At 36.8% G+C, this 21,060-nt stretch overlaps 1 protein-coding gene across 2 annotated transcripts in view; it reads right to left on the bottom strand.

The window, feature by feature from the left end:
- Window positions 1-7,745: 7,745 nt before the first annotated feature.
- The window catches only part of SIM1 (SIM bHLH transcription factor 1), a 41,766-nt gene continuing 28,451 nt past the window's right edge, over window positions 7,746-21,060 (bottom strand). For both annotated transcript variants that reach the window (XM_015858867.3, XM_085541858.1), the window contains exons 9-11: window positions 18,629-18,794; window positions 10,500-10,905; window positions 7,746-9,686 (exon numbers count right to left, since the gene is read on the bottom strand). In XM_015858867.3, coding sequence (XP_015714353.1) covers window positions 8,956-9,686; window positions 10,500-10,905; window positions 18,629-18,794 — 1,303 coding nt within the window. In that variant the 3' untranslated portion in view covers window positions 7,746-8,955. The remainder of the gene's footprint in view (window positions 9,687-10,499; window positions 10,906-18,628; window positions 18,795-21,060) is intronic.

Here is a 21,060-nt window from a genome sequence, read left to right as displayed (position 1 = left end):
TTAATAACACAAAAAGTTCTTCACTATAATTTCCAGCTTTGGTATAATTTCCAAGAATGTCATACTGATAATTCTAGAAATATTGCTGGGAGTGAAAGATAGCTGCTATATGAGATATACTGCCTGATACACTGGGTCCCAAATAATGGAGCTGTACCCTATTGAAAGCTTGGTGTAGGCTGATCCTCTTTGTTTTTTGTTTCCCACATCCAAGTTTCTGATATCCATTTCATATTAATACTATTTTAATATAGATTGCTTTTAATTTATAGATGAAAAAGAGTAACAAGTGTTGATAATGATAAAAGGAATAAAGCTAATTATGGCTCATGATCATAATAAGAATCAAATTAATCATAATGAGACAAACACTAATAATGAATATTTAAGTATTTGCATATAATTTAGTACACAGAAAAAAATGAGATTTTTAAGTTTTTGTTGTTATTTTTCAATTTAGATATACATCTTCTTATTTCAGTGTCTTTATTTTCTATTTGTAAGCCAAGAGTGACTACATTTTGCAGTGCAGCTAAGTAACATGTACTTTATATGCTGAAGGCATCTGTCATCTTTTGTCTGTTGCTTTTCTGAGAAGTTCATCACCTCTATTACCCCAACCAATAGCATTCTTGTAGCAGAACTAATGCCTGTGAGAAAGAGCTTGCAGAGTCCTCTGTGCTGTGTTTACATCGGCTGCATAAAGAAGAGAAATGGAAGGGAGAATGCCAGTGATGGAAACTGTTGCCAAACTGCCATTTTCCTCATGAAAAGGAAACTTGATTTTCAAGATCAACAGAGGACACTTGCTGGGCAAGCTAGATCACAAAATTTGAGAAGTCACACATCAGGCCAAGGCTTGGGGCAGAAAGGAGAAAAGAGAAATGGGAGGAATAATGCCTCAGGGAGCTGGAATGAGAGTACAGTCAGATAAAAGCCACAACAAACTATGGACAGAATGAGAGAGTGGGTGCGAGGAAGAGCACTGCTTGATGCTGGTCGAGCCCATCTGTCATCATGTATGCATACCATTGCACCTGGCTTCTCACCACACTGGTACACATGTTTTAAAGACCACACTTTTCTTGGGGAGCCAAGCTCATTTGGTGCAGTGACTAGAAGGTAGTATTCAGGCAGCCCTGAATTTCTCATCCTGTTCTACTCTGATTCCCATCAGATTTTTGGAGACAGTGAAGCATGTAGCAAGCTCCAATAGGGCATATGCTGTTCAGGACACTCTCCTTTAGTTCCAGTCAAAGGTGCATAGTGCCTCAGAATAACAGTACTAGTCTTTCCCTGTGAAATTAGGCAGACTGTTAGAACATGCAAACTTTGTGTGTGTGCCAGGAGAAACTCCTGGTAATATCCATAAAGAGTGCATGTAGTCTAGCGGGCTTTGTGCTGGATTGGATAGCCCTTTTTAATTCACCCAGTCATAGCCTTGCTGGGCTGCAGAGCAGCAGGCTATCTGTGACCTCCTAAAAGTCAAAGATGTATCAAATGAAACTGCTGATGCTGAAGCCTCTGATGGCCACCATATGGGGATAGAGGAAGTTCCTGATGGTATCACACACTTTTATTACAATGGCTATGACAGCAGATTTCCTCAATACAGAGCAATTTGCCAGTGAGTATCAGAGTTGAGGCTATGAGCACATTTGTGCCCTAGAAGAGAGACTGAAGAGCAACTGTGGATGTTGGTGGACTTTTGACACACAAATGCCTAACAGGAGACCCAATTCTGTGTGCAGAGATGAGCATGGAGAAACCAGGACTACAGCCAAACTATGGAGGACTGTATAGGCCCATGATCTCAGTGTCTCCTTTTCAGCATGGGTTTCAAAGGCAAAGGTGTGTCAATAATGGACATTTCTGAAAACCCTCAACCACAGAAAAGGGAGAGGAGAGGAGAAGAGAGGAGAGGAGAGGAGAGGAGAGGAGAGGAGAGGAGAGGAGAGGAGAGGAGAGGAGAGGAGAGGAGAGGAGAGGAGAGGAGAGGAGAGGAGAGGAGAGGAGAGGAGAGGAGAGGAGAGGAGAGGAGAGGAGAGGAGAGGAGAGGAGAGGAGAGGAGAGGGGAACATGTGTTTTGTACAGCATTGTTTGGGAAAAGATGATACCATTTCCTGCCTGCACAGAGGATCAAGGCCAAATTCAGGCCAAAGAGAGGGAAACTGCCTAAACTATTCAATAGGAAATACTTAAAGCATGAAAGCAGTTAAACACTACATGTAAAATACTACCAAATCTGAGGAGAACCTCTGAGAACTGAGTGCTTGTGTACTTGCAGTGACACAACCATATCTTCTCTTTTTGAAATTAATTTACCTCAGACTGAAAACTAATTCTTCTATGTACCTTCTCCCTATCCCCATTGCTTTTAGTTTTCAACCTTCGTCTTGTGAACAGAAAATACATGATAAAGTGCCTTTTCACCTGAGAAAACTACCTTCTTGCTCAGCTGCAGAACCAGGCTTTCACTGCCCCCTGATACCATCAAACTCATATTTGTTCACTTCTAGGAATGAGCTTCAATGAGAGAGACTGAAAGGATAGGGAGTGATGGCTCAGAGACTGGTTTAGAAGGTGAACAGCAGTTCATGTTACTGTGACCTGACTGAGATGTACACATATGTGAAGCCAAGTAATAGCCAACTCCAGCTTCAATGCAGTTTTGCATAACTTCTCATCCATTCCTTTGTCTCAACACAGCAAGCTGAGGCATTGTGTGGCTTGTGGCTTCAAGATGCAGGGTAGAGTGTTCAAGGAGGAGACAGTTAGTCTTGATATAGCCCTGACAGAGTAATACCTGAGCAGATTCAGATATCTTTCCTAAATAGGGTAGCAGCGTATTATCTGTGTTCCTTCATACCTTGATAAAATGCATTCAAGATTCAAAGAGTGCACTAAGACTGAAAGGTATCAAAATAAAAGACTTTTCCCATATACCCTCCCAAGTCTGAGAAATAGTTTCATTAATTAAAATTAATTCCTGAATATGTATCCTCTACAAGACAATTCTTAATTTAAAAATGTAGAGAAACAGACAAAAATTGCATGTTCGTAGCTATATTTTTAAACCAAAAAAAAAAATCTTCACATAATAAATACATCTTATGCACATTAACTTCAAATTTACTTCAGAAAGCTATTTACAATATAAATAATTATAAATGGGAACACTTTGCAAGATATTGTTGACAAAGCTAAATTGTGTTTCCTACATTACATTCCAAAGGAAATCTTCCAATTACAGATGTTATGCTACAATGTCACTAGACCCTATACATTGCAAGTCATGATATTTAAAATGCTGGCAATCTGTGTTGGTTTTTTGTTTCCAAAAACTCATTGGTTTAAAGCAAACATGAAATCTTTCAGTATGTCTCAAGTGCTTTTTTTATTTTTCCCTCTTTTTTTTTATTTCCTAGATTAGCGTATTTTATGCATTGAAATATTTACCTTGGGAAAGAGTTTCAGTGCCTTAAAATAATTTTTCCTAATAGATTTTATTTCTTTTAAATGCAAAAGTGCATACGTTTTAAATGGTGTAAGCAAGACTATTTCTTGTAATTCCAAAATTCCCATTGTATTGGCCCCTGGGGAAAAAAAAACAAAACAAACAAACAAACAAAAAAACCCCATGCAGTTCAAATTGCAATAAATAAACACCTTTAAAAGCTGCATTTTGAATCCTAGAACAGGAAATCTTTATAATTCCATATGAGAAAAGAGTTACTGAATCTGATCAGAAGAAAGCTTTGTTTCTGCCTGTATTTGATCTTTCTTTTCAAATACACTTTCATAGATGGAGTCATAAATTACCTCTTTTCAGAAAAGGATGCATTCCTAGCAACGTAGAGCCAGATTTATCCACAGGACTCTTGTACAAATATGCTAAATGCCACTGTGAAGTTTAACCTCACATAATTTTTTCATTAATAAATGCTCTAAGGAAATGTGAAATGGAGTCACACTAGTGCTCTCATCATTCCAAACAGAAGACTCAGTTTTTAGCCTTCAGAATAACAACATGGTAAAAACACTTTGCTAAAAACTCAGCTACTCCTCTAGCAGGCTATATCAACATCATACCGTCGGATTACAAAAAAAAAAAAAAAAAAAAAAAGAAAAGAAAAGAAAAAAAGTGTTGTTTTTTATTTTGCTTTAGATTTGGTTTGGATTTTTTGTTGTTTTGCTTTGTTTTTGCTTCTCAGTGCATACGGCCACAATATTTAACCACCCAATATTACCTGCAAGTAAAAAAGACTTTCTCCTTCACACTGTGAAGGTGTCTGGAGCTAATCTAGAATACCTACAGAAAAGGTTTTTCATCTACCATTGATCCTGACAACAATACCTGACCTGCATTGCCTTTAGCCCCTTAGGTGTTTTGAATAAATTTGCCACTTGTGAAAATACCAGAGACCGAACTGCTGACATTAACTACAATCACCTTAGGACAGGCATAGCTAGGTCTCATTGCAAGACTGCATGACATGATTCTACAGAGGGTCTAAAATTCAAGCAAACACCTAAGATTTGTTCCTCGACAGAAAGACTAACTGGCCTTTACAACACCCAGTCTGGTTTTCAGGAGTGGCTGTTCCTTTTCCAAAAATAATTTTTCCCCCCAATCCATTCAGGATGTTCATATAATTGAACATATGGTAGTTAATATATTTAGGAACATTAATGAATAAATGCTGCAAGTTCAGAAATAAAAACAAGATTCATATAAAAGTGATTAAGAATGTTTGAAAGAACAGAGTTTCAGTGTGTAACCTATGGCAGCACTGTGGATACATTAGCAAAGCTTTATGCATCTTACAGAAATACATCTGAGCCTCTTCCATGCAGAGATGCACTCATTTTCAAAGCACATACGAATAAACTCTATCATAGAACCATAGCCATTACAGCCATCACCTTTCATGGTTTCCATACTCATATTTTGAGCATGACAAACAAACAAAAACCCAAACCTTTTGCCAGCTCACAAGAAGTCAATATTTTTGGCCCATACACATATTAAGTAGTACCTTACTCCACAGATATTCCCATTACAGTCAATGGGACCAGTTGCTGAGTAAGGTTTTTTTTCTAAAGAATTGCTGTGCAAATTTGTTCACTGTTGCATTGTGGAGTGCAATTTTGTATAAAAATTAGGGAGGTTTTTTTTCCCACTTTGAAAGAGATACACCAAAATCATAATGCACCATCCACTGATGTCAATAAGAAATGATTTGAGAGCGCTGTAGTTTCTCTTCTATAGGAGTAGCTACAAAATATTAATTTGCTGTAAATAGCAAAGCACTGTTATGTTAGAGAAATGATGCAGCACATCAATTTTTATTTTTTTCTGTACAAATTCACAACCTATACATCTGTTTTAAAGTAATAACCTTTAGCTAATGTGGTACATTTGATGTATTTGGTAGAAATACCTTGCATTTTTCAATCTTCCAAAATACTTCATTTGATTTAGAAAAGGAAGGGGAAAAAAAGCTATATCCTTGAAGGATACTAATTTAAAATTCAAATTAAATAAATACACAAGGGAAAAGGTAAGCTTTATACCATATTTAAAAGTAAATGTTATATGAGCTGCAGTGATATTATATGCTGTAATTAAGGTTGCAAATTTGCACATGTAGCATGTAGCACGCACAGTCTATGTTTACAACATTCAATGCTTTCTGTCAGTTCAGAAGAAATTCCTGACTATCTAAAGCAGCAGAATAGCAAATTAGCTAACAAAAGGCATCTACTGAAGCACTGAGGAGCAACAGTTGCTGAAAATCCAGTAGGGAATTGAGCATCAGCCTATGCTTGAAGCAGAGCATAGCTGCAGGAGCAAACACTTCTACCTCTCTACTGATATATCAGGTATCCTATTTATTACAGTGCATTTTGTTGCATTTGTCTCCGTAGCAGAATGGTACTGTTGAAAATAGAAGTAACAACAGTTCTGAAAATTTTATTTTGGACTTAAAGTAAATGACAATGGGGATTTTTATTTTTTTTTATTGCACAGCACACTGGCTTTTTCCTAGATGAAACTGTCCAGATAGAAACATCCTATATTGTGCCTGTCTGCTTTATAAGTCTTCTGTTTTTCCAGTGTGCCTGTCAGAAGACCCAAACTGTCTTCTCCTGACTATTTGTGGCAATTAGACCATTAGACACGCTGATCTGCAGAACCCTATTGCGTTCTAATTAAAAGTTTGATAAGAAGGGTGCTTGATGACCCTAAAAAACTTTAGTGCTGGCAGAATCCCACTCATCCAAACAGTTTAGGAAACTCCTCAGTAATACAAAATAATATTGGCACTTAGACTTCTTTTTATATGTACTAGTAAGGATAATACGATAATGTGTACCTCTAATTCGCTTCACAAATTGTATTTTAATACTTTACAATGAGACTCCAAATACAAGTTCATCCATATTATTCTTATGAATTAGTGAAATAAATATTTATCCTCAACTGGACTTATAAAAAATATTTTGTTGTTTCTATGCTTCAGGAAGATATACAATTGTTGGGCTGAAATAAGTCCATTTTGGTCCATTCCTTCCTCTGAGTTAAGGGTTGTCAATGTTTTTCTCCCCTTCATCTATTTGCCTTCCTTTTATCTTCAAACAAACAAACAAACAAAAATCTCTAGACCTTTGTTATTTATTTGGCAGTTAGTCAAATACATTTCTTGCCAAATCATTTTGTTCTCATTTCACTTTGGCTAACATTCAATGCCCTGTCTCTCATTTCTGTCACTAGTTCAAATAGTTTTAGAGCATTATTTATCCCTCTTCTGTGCAGAGCTTGGTACACACCAGTGACATCCCCCCATACTTTTTTCTGTTACAGAGATGACAGACCCAGTTTATTTAAAGTTTTTATTAGATCTTTCAGTCTCTTTATCTTTTTGCTGAGCTCTGCTCCACCTTTTCTATTATGGGATTTAGATAATAAAGAACAGACTGTTGCTCTTCCTTGTGTTCAACGTACATTTCACCAGTGATCACACTGCAGTCAACAGAAATTGCTTATGGAGTAAGGTACTACTCAATTCAAGATTCACAATCTGCCTTGGAGTGATCAGAACTATACACAATATTCCACATTCAGAGAGTTAATTTCCTCTACTTTCAAGTACATCTATACTTACGTGGCTTACAATGTTATTATTTAGCTTTTGCTTCTCATTAATTTTATTTGAAAATAGATATTTTTAACCCACCCATGGCATGCTGCTTTATATTTAGTTCCACTGATGACTCAATCCCATATGTTGAAATTCTTAATGTTACAAATGAAGCTTGACTTAGTGCTAATCTCATTTTTGTAACCACCTCAAGTCCTCTTACCTTCATTTTGGTATAATAAGGAGTGCTGGTCCTGTTCCTGGTGCAGTCAACTCTGAGATGTCTTATGAACACCATAAAAAGAAGCACAGGTCTAATAATCTTGCCTACAAATAAATTATTTTACTTTTTTAGCATAGGTTTTTTATTGACTCTTTTCTAATCAGTTGGTGACTCTTTGTTCCATGAGTTTATTAAAAATCACAGAAATTTTTTCTGCCTCTTTTGATATCTTCTTTAACTCCAGACAGGCCATGATAATATCAATATTTGTAATGCAATTGAATTTTTTGGAACCCTAAATTTCCCCAGCAATTTTTTCTTTATATGTGACTGTTTTTGGTATTACTAATATGTTCGTATATTCTTTCTTCTTCTTCTTCTTCTTTTTTTTTTTTTTTTTTCTTTAAGCAAGAAAATAATGTATATTCTTTTTTCAAAGACATACCAATTACTCCTGTTTGTGTCAGAGTACTTATAACCTTCTATGCTTTCTTAATTTGCTGCAAAGCGTGTTCAAAACTAGCACAAACCTCCATGATGTTTTTATCTGTCCCTGACAAATTCTTATAGGTATGCAGTTTCTTTCATAATTTACAGAAAAATTTCTGATTCTGATGGGTTTCTTTTGTGTTTTGATTTAATTCTTCAATATTTTGCCACTTATAAGCACTTTTGCTTATTCTGCAATTATTACTGAATAACATACATAGCCATAGGGTTAAATGTACGTATCTTTGACAACACCTATCTCCAGTCTATTCTCTCTGTTTCTCCCAAGGATTTTTTTTTTCCATTTCACTCCACTATCCCCTTTTTGCAGCCTTTCAAAAATGAGGGCAATCTCCCATCTCTCCATCAAGACAAACATCTCTCAAAATTGCTCCGAGAAAGACCCTCTTTCTTTCTTTTAAGTACAGTCATAGTATTTGATTATTCTAATTATGAGGATACTGCTCATTTGACTCCTTTCACATCAAGTGTATGTAAATAACTATGCATGTGAGTACACAAGAAAATAACAAATCTGAAAAGTTCTTTCTCCCCTTTTTGATTTTGTATTGGCTGGCCAATGGTGCTTTATACCACAGAGCAGCATAGCACACTTGGCCCTTAGGGAATAAAAAGATCACCAGAAATACACATTTTGATGTGTATTTTAGAGGAACACATTCCAGCTTCTCTTGATAGTGCATAGCAGTTTTGTTATTTGGGATGTGTGGGACACACAGTTCAGAAGGTCTGCCCTAGGCAGCAATTCCAAAACAACCCCTCTTACACAATGAGCATAAATGGCTCTGCTAGCCTGCCCAGGTGCTCCCTACCTAGACCTCTTCCATCTTTCATACCTCAAATGGCACCAACTTTTGAGTTTAGCTCCATTTCCTCTAACCCTGCATGCCAGTGCATTTTTATGTTTTGAAAGTAATGTTTGTTAACTAACTCATACTCCCAAACCTTAGTTTAGTCTCTCTAGTGCACTGTGGTATATCAAATGCTGGTAATGACAAGGGCATGAAAACATATTATATCTTCCAATTAAATCTCTAAGCTTACTTTTTAAAGCACAAAAGTTTTTAGAAAAAAGTGTCAGCTTCCATTGGTTATTATAACGGATGTCCCTTTGTGTCCTTGTGTTGGATCTTGCTGCATCCTTAAATGAGAAGTCACATCAAAGTGTGATCCATTGCAGCCTAGTGAATAGTTTCTAATGGTTTCAGTGTCATATAGATGCTCCAGAGCATACCCAGTTAATGTGTAAGCGTGCTTATCAAAGTATTGCCTGTGGGAGTTGTAATAATTTGGAGAAGTTGCTGGATGATCACCTGGAGTTTGATGAGGGGACATGTCTGTATTCAGGTAGTCTTTAGCTAGTACCAAGCTAGATTTTGATATTCGGTCAGAATTGGGGCTGCTTATCCTAGACAGTGTTGTGGGACTGTGGTCATAGTCATTTTCATGAGGGCTCATAATTTTTCCATCCCGCTGCTGGACGTGTTCACATGGAGGAGTGTTGGCAACTGTTGGGACGCGGCAGATATCCCCTGCCAACTGTTGCTGGGGGTAGTTTGCAAAACAAATTGTGTGTTTCTTCCCTGTGCCATTAATGGAGAGCAGTGGATCAGGGGTTGTTTTCCGTAGCTGTAGCCTGTTTTCTTCCTCTTTGATCATTTGCTGGGTTGCTCTTATTAGAGTTTCAATTTTGCTGGGCTCATGTGGGCTGCTCTGATACTGTTCAGCGCGATATCGATCACCAGATTCACTGGCAGAACCAGGATCAGGCGAGCTAACAACACTGTCCTCATCCCAGTGTCCTCTCCCTAGGAAAGAGAAAATGACAATAAATGAGGTTAAAGGAAGCAAGAAGTCTTAAAGAACATGCACTCTGAACACAGAGGCAAGTGAACTGTGACAAAGTCACCAGAAATTACCATGGTAGACTCTTTGCTTTCTAGGATAATTTATCTCAGATTAGTGTAAAATAGTACCAGTCATCTCAATCTCAGTAAGACTTATTCTGCAAGTCAGTGGAACTGTGCTAATTAGTTCTTACAAATTCTTTAGATAGAACCCATGTTTGACAGGTTATTTTAATAGAAAAGCAGCACTTTATGTTACATCTGCCCTTATAGCCTTAAACTATGTTTTTGGCATCAGCTGCAGTCTTTCATCTCTCAGAGTGTCTTTTAAACCTAAGGCCCTTTGGATTTATTCAAAGACAAGATCAGCCTTTCTTTGTGAAGTTTTGATCAGTATCAGCTTCTGAAGCTGTGCTAATGCACTGAGAGTGCAACCTGCCAGATACCTAATGGTAGTGACTACATTGAAAAACAGTATTTTGAAGCTGAGAATTTGATCTAATACTTTTACCATGCTATTTTTATCTGTTGCAGTTCCCACAGAAATAAATAGGAGGCATTACTTTTGGAGCAGCCTACATATATTTTACTGCATGCAAAGCAGTCTGTTAAACAACTTGAATTATAAGTATTTCTCATATCTACACGTGTGACCTCTGAGTTAGGAACATGCATTATTTCCTCTGTCTCACATAGAGAGTTGCATGCTTGTTTATGATTATGAAACTGTTGCTTCAAGACAGTACCACTTCTGAAAATCCCATTATCTCTTACCATGAATCCTGTGCACTGAAGTTATGTGGGGCATACTGTTTTCATATGCTTCTCTGCTTTCAGGGGATGACTTAGTCAGGGGCAAGGCTGATCGGGAACCCCACCATCCTTCCCTCCCCGGCTGTGGTGTGCCAAGGAAATATCTGCCAGCTTCACATCTGCCTCCCTCACAGGCCTGAGTATGGAAATGTCTGTCATCGCCCAGCCTGGAGTGGTCAAGTGCAAAACCATAGCAGAGAGCACTGCGGTCCGAGTACTGTCTGTAGGCACAGGAGACATCGTGATGCTGGGAGCTTGGCCTGTCCGCGGGCTCCAACAACTGGGGAGAGGCTGTGTCAGTGAGGGGGCTCCCACCCCACTGGCTCTCATGGTCAGATTCAGATCTCTCGGTGTGAAATCCAGAATACTGAAAAACAGGAGAAACAGCAGGAAATTTACTGACCGTCAATGAAATACACAAGTATCAGCACTGAATACAGAGAGAATATGCACCGGATAGGGCATTTTCCACGAACATGCCCACACGTCTGCACCTTTTCATAGAACTCCTTATCCTTTCCTGTATTACACCCTGTAATGAGCTCACAGATGACAGGACAGACCTCACAAACATCTAAAACATCCTGTGTCGGCCCTGAATAGCCATCTCTTTTATGATGTGTGATATTAGGATCACCAACATCAGTGTGGCGAGTCAATATTTTTTTAATATGTTCAGGTTTTTCTCATTGCCTTGAAAGCTGCTACTTATGTGCAGCAATGGTGCTCTAAGGCTCTTCTGCAAAAATAGTTTTAAAATAACACCACTCCTAGAGCCTTCTCTCATGTCAAATCAAAACTGAATGCGTTTGCCAGTTCCTTTTCCCAAAGCCACTTCTCTTTTCCACATTTTTTTCCTTACCTGGGATATTCTGAAACATATTTCCTGATATTACCTGGGACAAGAAAGATTCCTTTAGATACTGAGACTCCCTGAACTACTACAGAGTAAAGCGTTGGTAGGTTAGTAGGAAACTAGAAATCACTGATCTGCTGCAATGTGGGAGTAAGTAAAATCCATCAATTATTTGCAAGAAAAAAAAAAATAACAAACAATAACTGATAGCTAAAGCTGACAGAGCAAGCATTTTATCACCCTCATTTAAGTAGAGCCATCCCAAGGCAGAATAAAAAAGCTGGCTGGCAGTTGGAAAAGCAGACAGAATAGGAGAATGAATGTTGTTGTGACAGAAATACGGGTTAAGTAAAATTTCATAAATTTCTAGGTATTCTTAGTAAGTGTTTGAAACTTTTGAATACTTTCTAGGGAGAGAAAAAAAAAAAAAAAAAGAATTTTTATTTAACCTCCTAGGATTTAGCTGACTCATTTTTTAATCTTTTTATTTATTGGAAATGTCAAACTGCATGGAACATCTTTAAATCAATTTCACCCATGATTACAGTCTGGGAAGAGACCAAAGCCATACATGCTCACCTCTTCAGTATTGCATACTCATGTCACAAATCAATGTATTACAGCATGAAACCTTGGAATTCTCCCATTCCATCATTCACGTTCCAGATGACCACTCTGCTTTTTCTTTTAATAGGCATTAGGCCTCTCTCCTGAAAACATAAACTTACCTTCCTTTTCATTAGATTGAGTTGCCATGAAACTCCTCATTATCAGCCAGGATCAAGGTTTTATGCACTTACCAATTGAAAGTATTGACCAGATGTTTGACTTTCAGAAACTTAAACCATCTGTGCAACATCAGTAGTGGAACTACTTCAGTTTTGGCATTTAATTGGGTATTGCTTCAGTATTCCAGTTCATATTTGTGAATACTGTTTGTCAACAAGATAGACTATTTAAAGGCAAGAAAAAAAGGGTCATGGCTTTGAAGATATAAATTCCATTGTTAGTATTTGATAGAATACCTGTAAGCAGAAAACTTACTGGTAGGCATGGAGGAGTCCAATAAGCTAGTATCACCATATTCATTGCTAGGTTTCAGTAGTGAAAGAATACATCCAAATTTGAATGAAAGTAAGATAGTTAGATAGCCACAAAAGGACTCTTCAATTTCAGCAACTCGAGATAACTAGGAATTCTATTCATCCATCACAGATTTTAAGTGATCAACTAGAACACTGAACTTTTCTACTACCCTTTCAAATCTAACATTTTCAAACTGCTTAGTCACAAATATATCTTCGTAAATAATAACTAGATCACTGCAAATGTTTTAAGAAAATATACAGACAAATTGAAGTTTACAATTAAAAAAGAGAATTTTTAACTGTACAGTTTTAGCTAGGATAGAAATTCACAAAACAAAAAACTGCTTTTTTTACCTGTTATTACTTTTGGTATTATCTGTAGGTTTGTTTGTTTTTTTTTAATTATTTGTAATTGTTTTTTATAAACTAGACTGTAATTGAAAAAGTTTCAAACAAATGTAAGAAAGTATATATATAAAAGTATAAAAATATTGAAAACTGATTTATTTACTTCTTAAAAACAAAACCAAAAGTTTGTGCTTCTCTCTTGAGAAGGAAAAGAAAAAAATATTTTCCAATAATTTTATCATGAATTTTAATATTTTTGACAATTTATGATGGTAGTAAGTGAGTGCTAAATGCCAAAGATCTTTCAAATTGAAAATTCTGAATTTCATTTAGCTCTACTATATATTTTTCTACCAGTTCTCTGTTTTTAGGGATGCAGCAGAGCCCAGCTTAGCTCCTTTTGAGGGGAATTTCCTCATTTAACTGAAAAAAGAATTTTTTGTTTTGTTTTGTTTTCTTTTCTTTTTAAATCTTGGTCCTAACCATTAGGGATTCTGTTGCACAGGCTTTTACAAGAATGGGAAACCATATCGAACGGTCTATGTTCAGCATGTCAGAAATGCACCATGTAATGTCATATAACCATGTAGACAAGACCAACAATGCTTCATGCATTTTCTTTGTACTTGATGTAAATGATGATTATTTGAGATCTGACCCCTGGCAGCTGCTAGGCCATGCACAGAATTAAAATAACACTGTGAACTGCTTGTGGCCAGCGCTGTCTACTGACGCTTGGTATGACTGCTTATATTCTTAAGGTAGAACAGAGGCAGATGTAGGCCAAAAATATGTCTAATTCCTTTCAAAGTTAATTACATCTCAATTTGGCATCATTATACTGCCTCTACTGCTGCAGTCCTTAGATTGCCTCTTCTGGGAATCTGATGTTGACAGGTGGAGACTCCAAATAAAGGCATGCGTGACAAGTTGATGGGGGGAGAAATGTAAGGATGATCAAAGATACTGCTTCACTGAGATGGCAGTGGAAACACTATCTCTCATGTCAGAATTAGGCTTCCATATGCCAAGTGATGAAAGACCAGAGAAAACACAATTAGATTTAATGAATATTCTGGCCAAATAAAACTAGTGAAAACATTTATTTATTTTTTTTTTCATCCCAGTCCTGTCTCACAAAAGGTGTTTTCCTTTATGCCATTTTTGCTTTTTGTCTTCTATCAGTAGAATTTATTAGCTTTGTTCTTTGGTGAGGTTTAACCAGCAGACAGAACATTCTGAAGAAATTCTTCAGACAGGCAAAATCTGAAGTAAGTTCAGATGTTTTCTAGCATAGAAAACAATGGTAAATAAATCAAATGGTCCTCCAGCTGTTCCAAATATTAGAAATCACAGAATCGTAGAATCCCCAAGATTGGAAAAGACCTCCAAGATCATCCAGTCAAGCCTCCAACAGCCACCAATATTTCCCCAGTAAATCATGTCCCTTAGTACAATTTCTAAACATTTCTTGAACACCTCCAAGGACAGTGTTTGACCACCTCTCTGGGCAACCTGTTCTAGTCACTCACCACTCTTTTGAAGAATTTTTTGCTAACATCCAACTTGAATCACCAATGGTGCATCTTAAGGCCATTCCCTCTAGACCTGTCACTAGTTAAGAGGGAAAGGAGGCCGACCTTCACCTCTCCACCACCTTCTTTCAGGTAACTGTGAAGTACAATAAATGTCTCTCCTGAACCTCCTCTCCTCCACACTAAACAATCCCAGTTCTCTCAGAAACAGAGATTTGCAGCAGTTTTTCTTAATCTTTCTCTCTGGAACTGTCTTCCAGATTGTTGTTTCCCTGTACAAATGCAGTGAGTACACACCAGCAGGATTAGCGCTGACAAAGGAATGAGCTATTGGCCACCACAGATGCAACTTTTACCCCAAAAAAGTCTTCAGAAAGGCTGAAAGGGCAAGGAAATTGGAAAATACCAATTTCGTGTCTAAGACAAGATTACTTTAAGGGAACCCAATGGAGTGAATTAGGCCAGATTATTTTAATATTTCTTGAGCCATATTCTTTTGCCTGACTTCTCATTCTTACAGGTGTCTGACTGGCTTAAGCATTTATCCTGTCACATGCAGCAACATCAGCCTTCTCCACACACACTGTCAAAAGTTCAAACAATAGATGTCACAGTTATCTAATTTTCCGTCAGCCTGATCAGATTTTTATTGTTATGAACACTAAATACACAGTGAAACTCTCTCAGAGTCCATTTTTCCATGAAAAACTTTCACTACATTAGCATTAACAGCTTTCCTCTTGATTTGTGTCTTAACCATGAGAAAAAACAATCACAGATGCGGGCAGCATTGTACTAAGAACATATGCATGCTTTTAAATCACTTTTATCTTACTTTTTACTAATGTAATCCTGAAATGTAAAATATGTTCTTTTTGCATTCACTATTATAGACAGAACAGATGGTGAAAGGCTTAGATTAAAGCAATACAGCATGTCCATTAAAATAACCCCCACTGCTGGTGACTCTTCACCAGATCAGGAGTTATGTTTACTATAAAAAGAGAGCTTTGCTTTGCTTTTGAATATGCTACAAGTTACCACAGCCTTAGGCTACAGAAAGAAATGATAAATGGAAGGCTGACTAGAATTCAACCTGATTCTGATGTCTCTGCCTTGTTCTTTTAAGGAGGAGGGAATATGTCCTGGTAGTGGTAGATAGCAGAATCAATCTAGATTATTTGTTTAAGGTAGCCATAAAATCAGCTTACCTTCACTATCAGTTGTGGGGTAAGTTAGCAATAATTAATATACACTAACGGAGAAATCTATTACTTCCAAAAATTTGTGAATGCTGTAACACAGATCAAAGTCCCCATCCAGTAGTTAATGGGTACATTCCTACACATGCCTTCTCATTACAGATATACTAAATATATATATATCATTTCTATTATTATTATTATTATTATTATTTTAATAATACATTTATATAATCTTTATCCAAGAACCAAGATAAGATATGAAATGATAAAACTTTATCCAGACTAACCATAAAAAATTTTCATTAGGGGCAGACAACAGACAATTTTAAATATTTTCTTCAAATAATCGTCATTAATGGGAGACTAAACTCCAAAGAGGCTGTTCAGATGATCACAATTAAAATGTTTTTCCACTCTTGCTGCTTCTTCCTGTTTACAGAATAAATGAGGTCCAGGGCTAGCTTTTAATAACACAAAATAAATGAGGTCCAGGACTAGATTTTGGGAGCCCCTAGCTGTTACTATTATTATGGCTGATGACCGTAGATATCTTTTAACCAACTCGTTTTCCTTTTCCTGCATACCTCTATCAAGTCTTCATCCTTCCAGTTTTTGCACCTCCTATGAATCTCCCTTTTACTCTAGTTGGACAGCACTGTAAGAGCACTGTTCATAGTGCTTTAGGAAATCCTTGAGCTGTGCCATGAATTTTGAGCTAGTTTCTTCTTTGCTCACCCTATCGCTGCCTGGGACAGGTTTCACAGAGTCTGAAAGACCACTGAGCTAGTACCAATGAGAGTTAATCAGATGATGACCAGTGCCTTCAATTTAATGAACTCAGTGAAAAAGTCTACAAACACCATGTTGCATTATGTCTGTTTTTGCATTAGGTTTGAGGGGATAAATTAAAATTTTAAAAAATTAAATTAAAACAAACAAACAGACAAACAAATCTCATTTAGCTATCTTAGGGCTGCACAGCTGCCAAGGGAGTGGATTCTTAGTCGTCACCCAAAAACACATGTGATTCCCTTTTCTCATCAAGACTGAAGTGCAAACTAAACACTATGAAGAAAAGAAAAACAAACAAACAAAAAAAACCCCAAAAAACTGCAACATATATTTAAAATCTCTATGGCTGTAACATTGAGAGATTACTTTCCTCACTGCTGTTATTTTACTAATAAATTACTTGCTTCCTTCCTTCACAATAACAAACCCACAAAAAAAAAAAAAAAAAAAAATCAGGTTCCTTTGTACAACAAAACCCATGCCCTCAATTTCCAGCCATGGCTTTTGAATCACATTTTAATTCTCCACTACTGACTGGCAAATAATGTGGGCTGGAGACCGAGGGACATGGACCATACCACCTGCTGTATGTTCTTTGCAACAGCTTTTCTTAATCTTTCAACAGTTTGCTCAGTGGTTGAGAAGCTCAAGAGGGATGCAAAGCCAAGCTACTAATGTTGCTTGTGGTGATGTGCTGCAATGAATGGTACAACCATTTTTTCAAGACACTGGCAATTACTGCTGCTGCTGTCTTATGAAGGATAAAATCTGTGACTTTACTATTAGTCAGTTGGTAATAAGGATGCAAAGTGAAACTGGAGACTAAATATACTCAGCTTTCAGACAGTAGTCCCTGATAAACCAACAGTCTCAATGTTTCACTGCTAGTTCAAGAAGTTTTTGGAGACAGAGTATGAAGCACTGATGAAAAATATGTTGCAAAAAGCAAACTTTGCTGGGAGAATTATAGATCTTCAGTAGCAATTGCCCTGCAAGTAAAGGACTTCTGAGAGGACCACGAAAGTTGAAACAAAGGGTAATTTCAATAAATCAAAGGTAATCCTCTTTAAAAATATATAATTTAGAATTAATTGTAGGTATTTTACTGATTATTTAAATCATCTTTATTACAATTGTTTGCTGTAGACCACTCAAGTGAAAATGTTACCCTTTAATAACTCATAGAAACATGTGAACAAATATTTGAACAACAGTCACAATGTCTGGAAAATTTAGATTCTTAAAATTAAGCTTCCAAGTTTCTATCATTCCTCTGAATTTCCTACCCTTGGTACTTCTGAGGTGAAAAGGAAAGAAAGCAAGAAAATGATGTAGACAAATGTGCTGACATTGTACAGTCACAGAAGTAAGTTTAGAACAGAGAAACTACAGTCCTCAGTGTCATTATTGGATTAATATTGACCTGGACATTTTGAAAATATATAGCTACCCGATGTTGTATCATGAATGCATACATTTCTATCCATCACATAGTGGAATAAGAGCTGAAATGCAACTTTTTTAGGAAACATAATGGTTAGTTCAAAAAACCAGATTTATTTGGGATGGCAATGTAATAGTGCAAATTCTGTGGCACTGTCTATGGAACAGTAGCATAGATCTGTAAGGCAAGCTGCAGGTCAGAGACCCAGTAGAATCTGGCCCATTCTATAAACAGGGGCATGTGTCTAAAACACCAAGAATGAAAATGAAATCTGGGAAATTAAAGTCTGCTGATAGCACTGGCCACCTACCAGTGCTTTCTCCCTTCCAAAGCTGTCTTCTTCCAATTCAGCTAGCTAGCTTGTTTCTTTCCCTACTCAAAACTCAGTCCTTTTGACTAACATTTCAGTGTTAAACTGCTGTCAAACATCTGGCAACTTTCTGGATATGCAAGAATTGTCAAAAAGTAAGGTAAAGCAAGTTTCCTCAAACTGCAATAAACTGCAGTACTCCCAGTCCTCTCAAACCAAGTATTTCAAAAGCAAAATTTTCACTGATTCTTCTGTTCTCTCCTTATTAACTCAGAGCACTATGCTATTATTGTTGTTGATTAGGATTTATTATGCATGCTGAAACATAACCATTTCCAGCTTTTTAGGAACAGTTTGAAGCAATGTATTCCTGTCTCAACATCCTATAACTTCTTGTCTATTATTCCCTTTGAGTAATGCACTCATTGGCCCATTCTAATTGCATGGGTTAAAAAAGCAGTCAAAATCAAGATATTCAAAAAGATTTAACTTTGTTTTCTAAAGACAACTACCTGTGGATACGGTGATGTCCTTGATTTTGACTTTGTGCTCGAGAGGCGAGATTTGCTTCCCTTTCTATTATCCGTTATGGTCGGAGTTGAATTTGCGTATGAGAATGCCGGCTTGGTAGCTGTGACCTGATCCAGGGAGAGCTGTAGTCCTTTATATTCAGTATCCCTATATAAAAGGCAAAAGTGAAAAATAAATTCACTTCACATCTTAATGGGAAACATACCTTCCTTTTTAGTGGGAGTGGAAAAGAAAGACATTTTTAAAGAAAAAGAGCAAAACCATGCAGTATACCACCCTAATATATCTATGTAGTATAGCTTACTAAACAATAGCACTATTTTCATACTGAAAATGTGATTCCTTTTTGTATTCAACTATTATCAACCTGATCTACATTTTCAGTAATAAAAAATTGAATGTGTTGGGAATTTCAGAGACTTTTACTACAGTTCTGCACTGGTCACAGAGCTGAGTAATAGGATGCATTTTCCTCAAACTTTTAACTATACAGATATAAACTTACCACATGTGTATATATATGTGGATACTGGTGCACACGTAGGGGTGCACATAACAGCCTTCATATGCAGATGGTTAAATAAATTAACATTTTTTTTAATGGAAAACATTTATAAACTAACTTTATACCTGTCATTATTGATGAATCGATGCAAATTTGTGAATCTTTTTTTCTATGCATCTTTTGAGCTTTTATTCCTCTATTTGAAGAGCCTTTTACACTGGAAGTGCTTTCCAGACAGATGAAACAGTTAATGAAATAAAAATCTTGTAATTTAAATGGTATGGCACACACTCACAAAGTACCAGACATTTTCTATGAGGAGTTAGGTATAACAGCAACTCACTATATTCAGTGTTAGTTTCTTCAAATTTTCCAATGAATACAAAAAATAAAGGAAAACTGGCACTATTCATGATGTTTTCCTAACCATAATGAGGGCATGTGCTTTAAACTGTACCCCTCTGCAAACATCTGTGCTTCTGCCAGTACCCAGGGGAGTAAGAAATGAGCTCTCCAGCTTTCATGTAGTCATACGGAACCTATTCTGACAATGATTCATTTAAACAGAGCAGAGAAAGAGTTTCTCCCTCACCTACCTACCTGGAGGAAAAGAGGAAGGATTCATGGCTTTTCTCTTCCTTTGTGTTAATCAGCAGAGAAGGAGGAGAGCAAGGAAAGAATAATGCTTCACTTATGCAATCAAAGAGGCAACATGTTCATTCAGACATTACCCCATGCTCCATCTGAACCTAAATTCATTCATTCTCATAACAGTAAACTGTTCACCCCACTTTAGAAACAATATCTTGTTCTAGTATCACACATATATTGATGCAAGCCATTACGGTTTTTTAGAGAAAGGAATTTCACTACAACCTGAGCACATAACAGCTCAGTACACTGAAATCCTTTCAGTTAAAAAACAGCTGCAGAAGGATGAACTTGGTAAGTCACTGAAATAAATGAAATAGGCTGAGTATTTGGACAGCCAAAGATAAACTTGCAGAACAGATGATTTATTCAATCCAGTTCTACACTAAAATTTGTTTGCATCCAATAACCAACAAACTTGGTAGAACAGGCTGTTTTTTGACAGTGCAGGCTACATGTATGTATCCATGTGTATATACATAACACACAGAAGCAAATCACTGCGATTAGAACTGTGCTGATAACGCTGTTTCCAGTGCATAATGTGCAGAGGTTCACTAATCATAATTATTGATGTAGTGAAAATGTTTGTGATCATTTCTTCAAAATCTACCTTTAAAATTCTGCTATATTACTGGCTTTTCAAACACCATGCCTGCAGCTATAAGTTCTGAATATAGAAAGCCTGTCCACATCTTTTGAAACCTTTACTCTTTTCCATGCTTGCCTCCAGAATTTTACTATGGATGCTGACTCAACATGCAGTAGCATGAGATATTAACAGTTGTCATAAAAACTGTCAGTCTCATCACGATGTACACATTCTCCCTGCTAATTTGATTATAACTGGAGGAAGGGTTCTGTGGTCTCAAATTCAGATGCAAAAGATGTTACATCCCCAAATCAGAATGGATCAAAACCGAAATGTTTTGTATTTTATAACATACCAAATCTTTTGACTCCCATTCTACTAGACAAGCCCTGCCATTATATACCCATCTCTAGTGCGTGACAGTATCTGTTGCCTTCTCTTGTCAGAATCTTTAAAAAAAATTGAATATATACCACCTCAGTATTAAGACCACAGATTATCACTTCAACACTACCATCCTACTCTTAAATTCTGTATAAAGGCTGAGCATTGAAATCTAAGAGACTACACTGTATAATGAATGCTTCTAGGCCATAAAAAATCTGAAAAACAGGTGTGTCAAATCTGCCCCAAAATCTTAGGTCTTGTCATATATTACCTTCCTA

The sequence above is a fragment of the Coturnix japonica genome, chromosome 3, assembly GCF_054131305.1.
Source record: "Coturnix japonica strain WE chromosome 3, WE-NBRP24, whole genome shotgun sequence".
Taxonomy (NCBI): domain Eukaryota; kingdom Metazoa; phylum Chordata; class Aves; order Galliformes; family Phasianidae; genus Coturnix; species Coturnix japonica.
The sequence above is the reverse complement of the archived record's forward strand: the minus strand, read 5'-3'. Positions and strand labels throughout refer to the sequence as shown.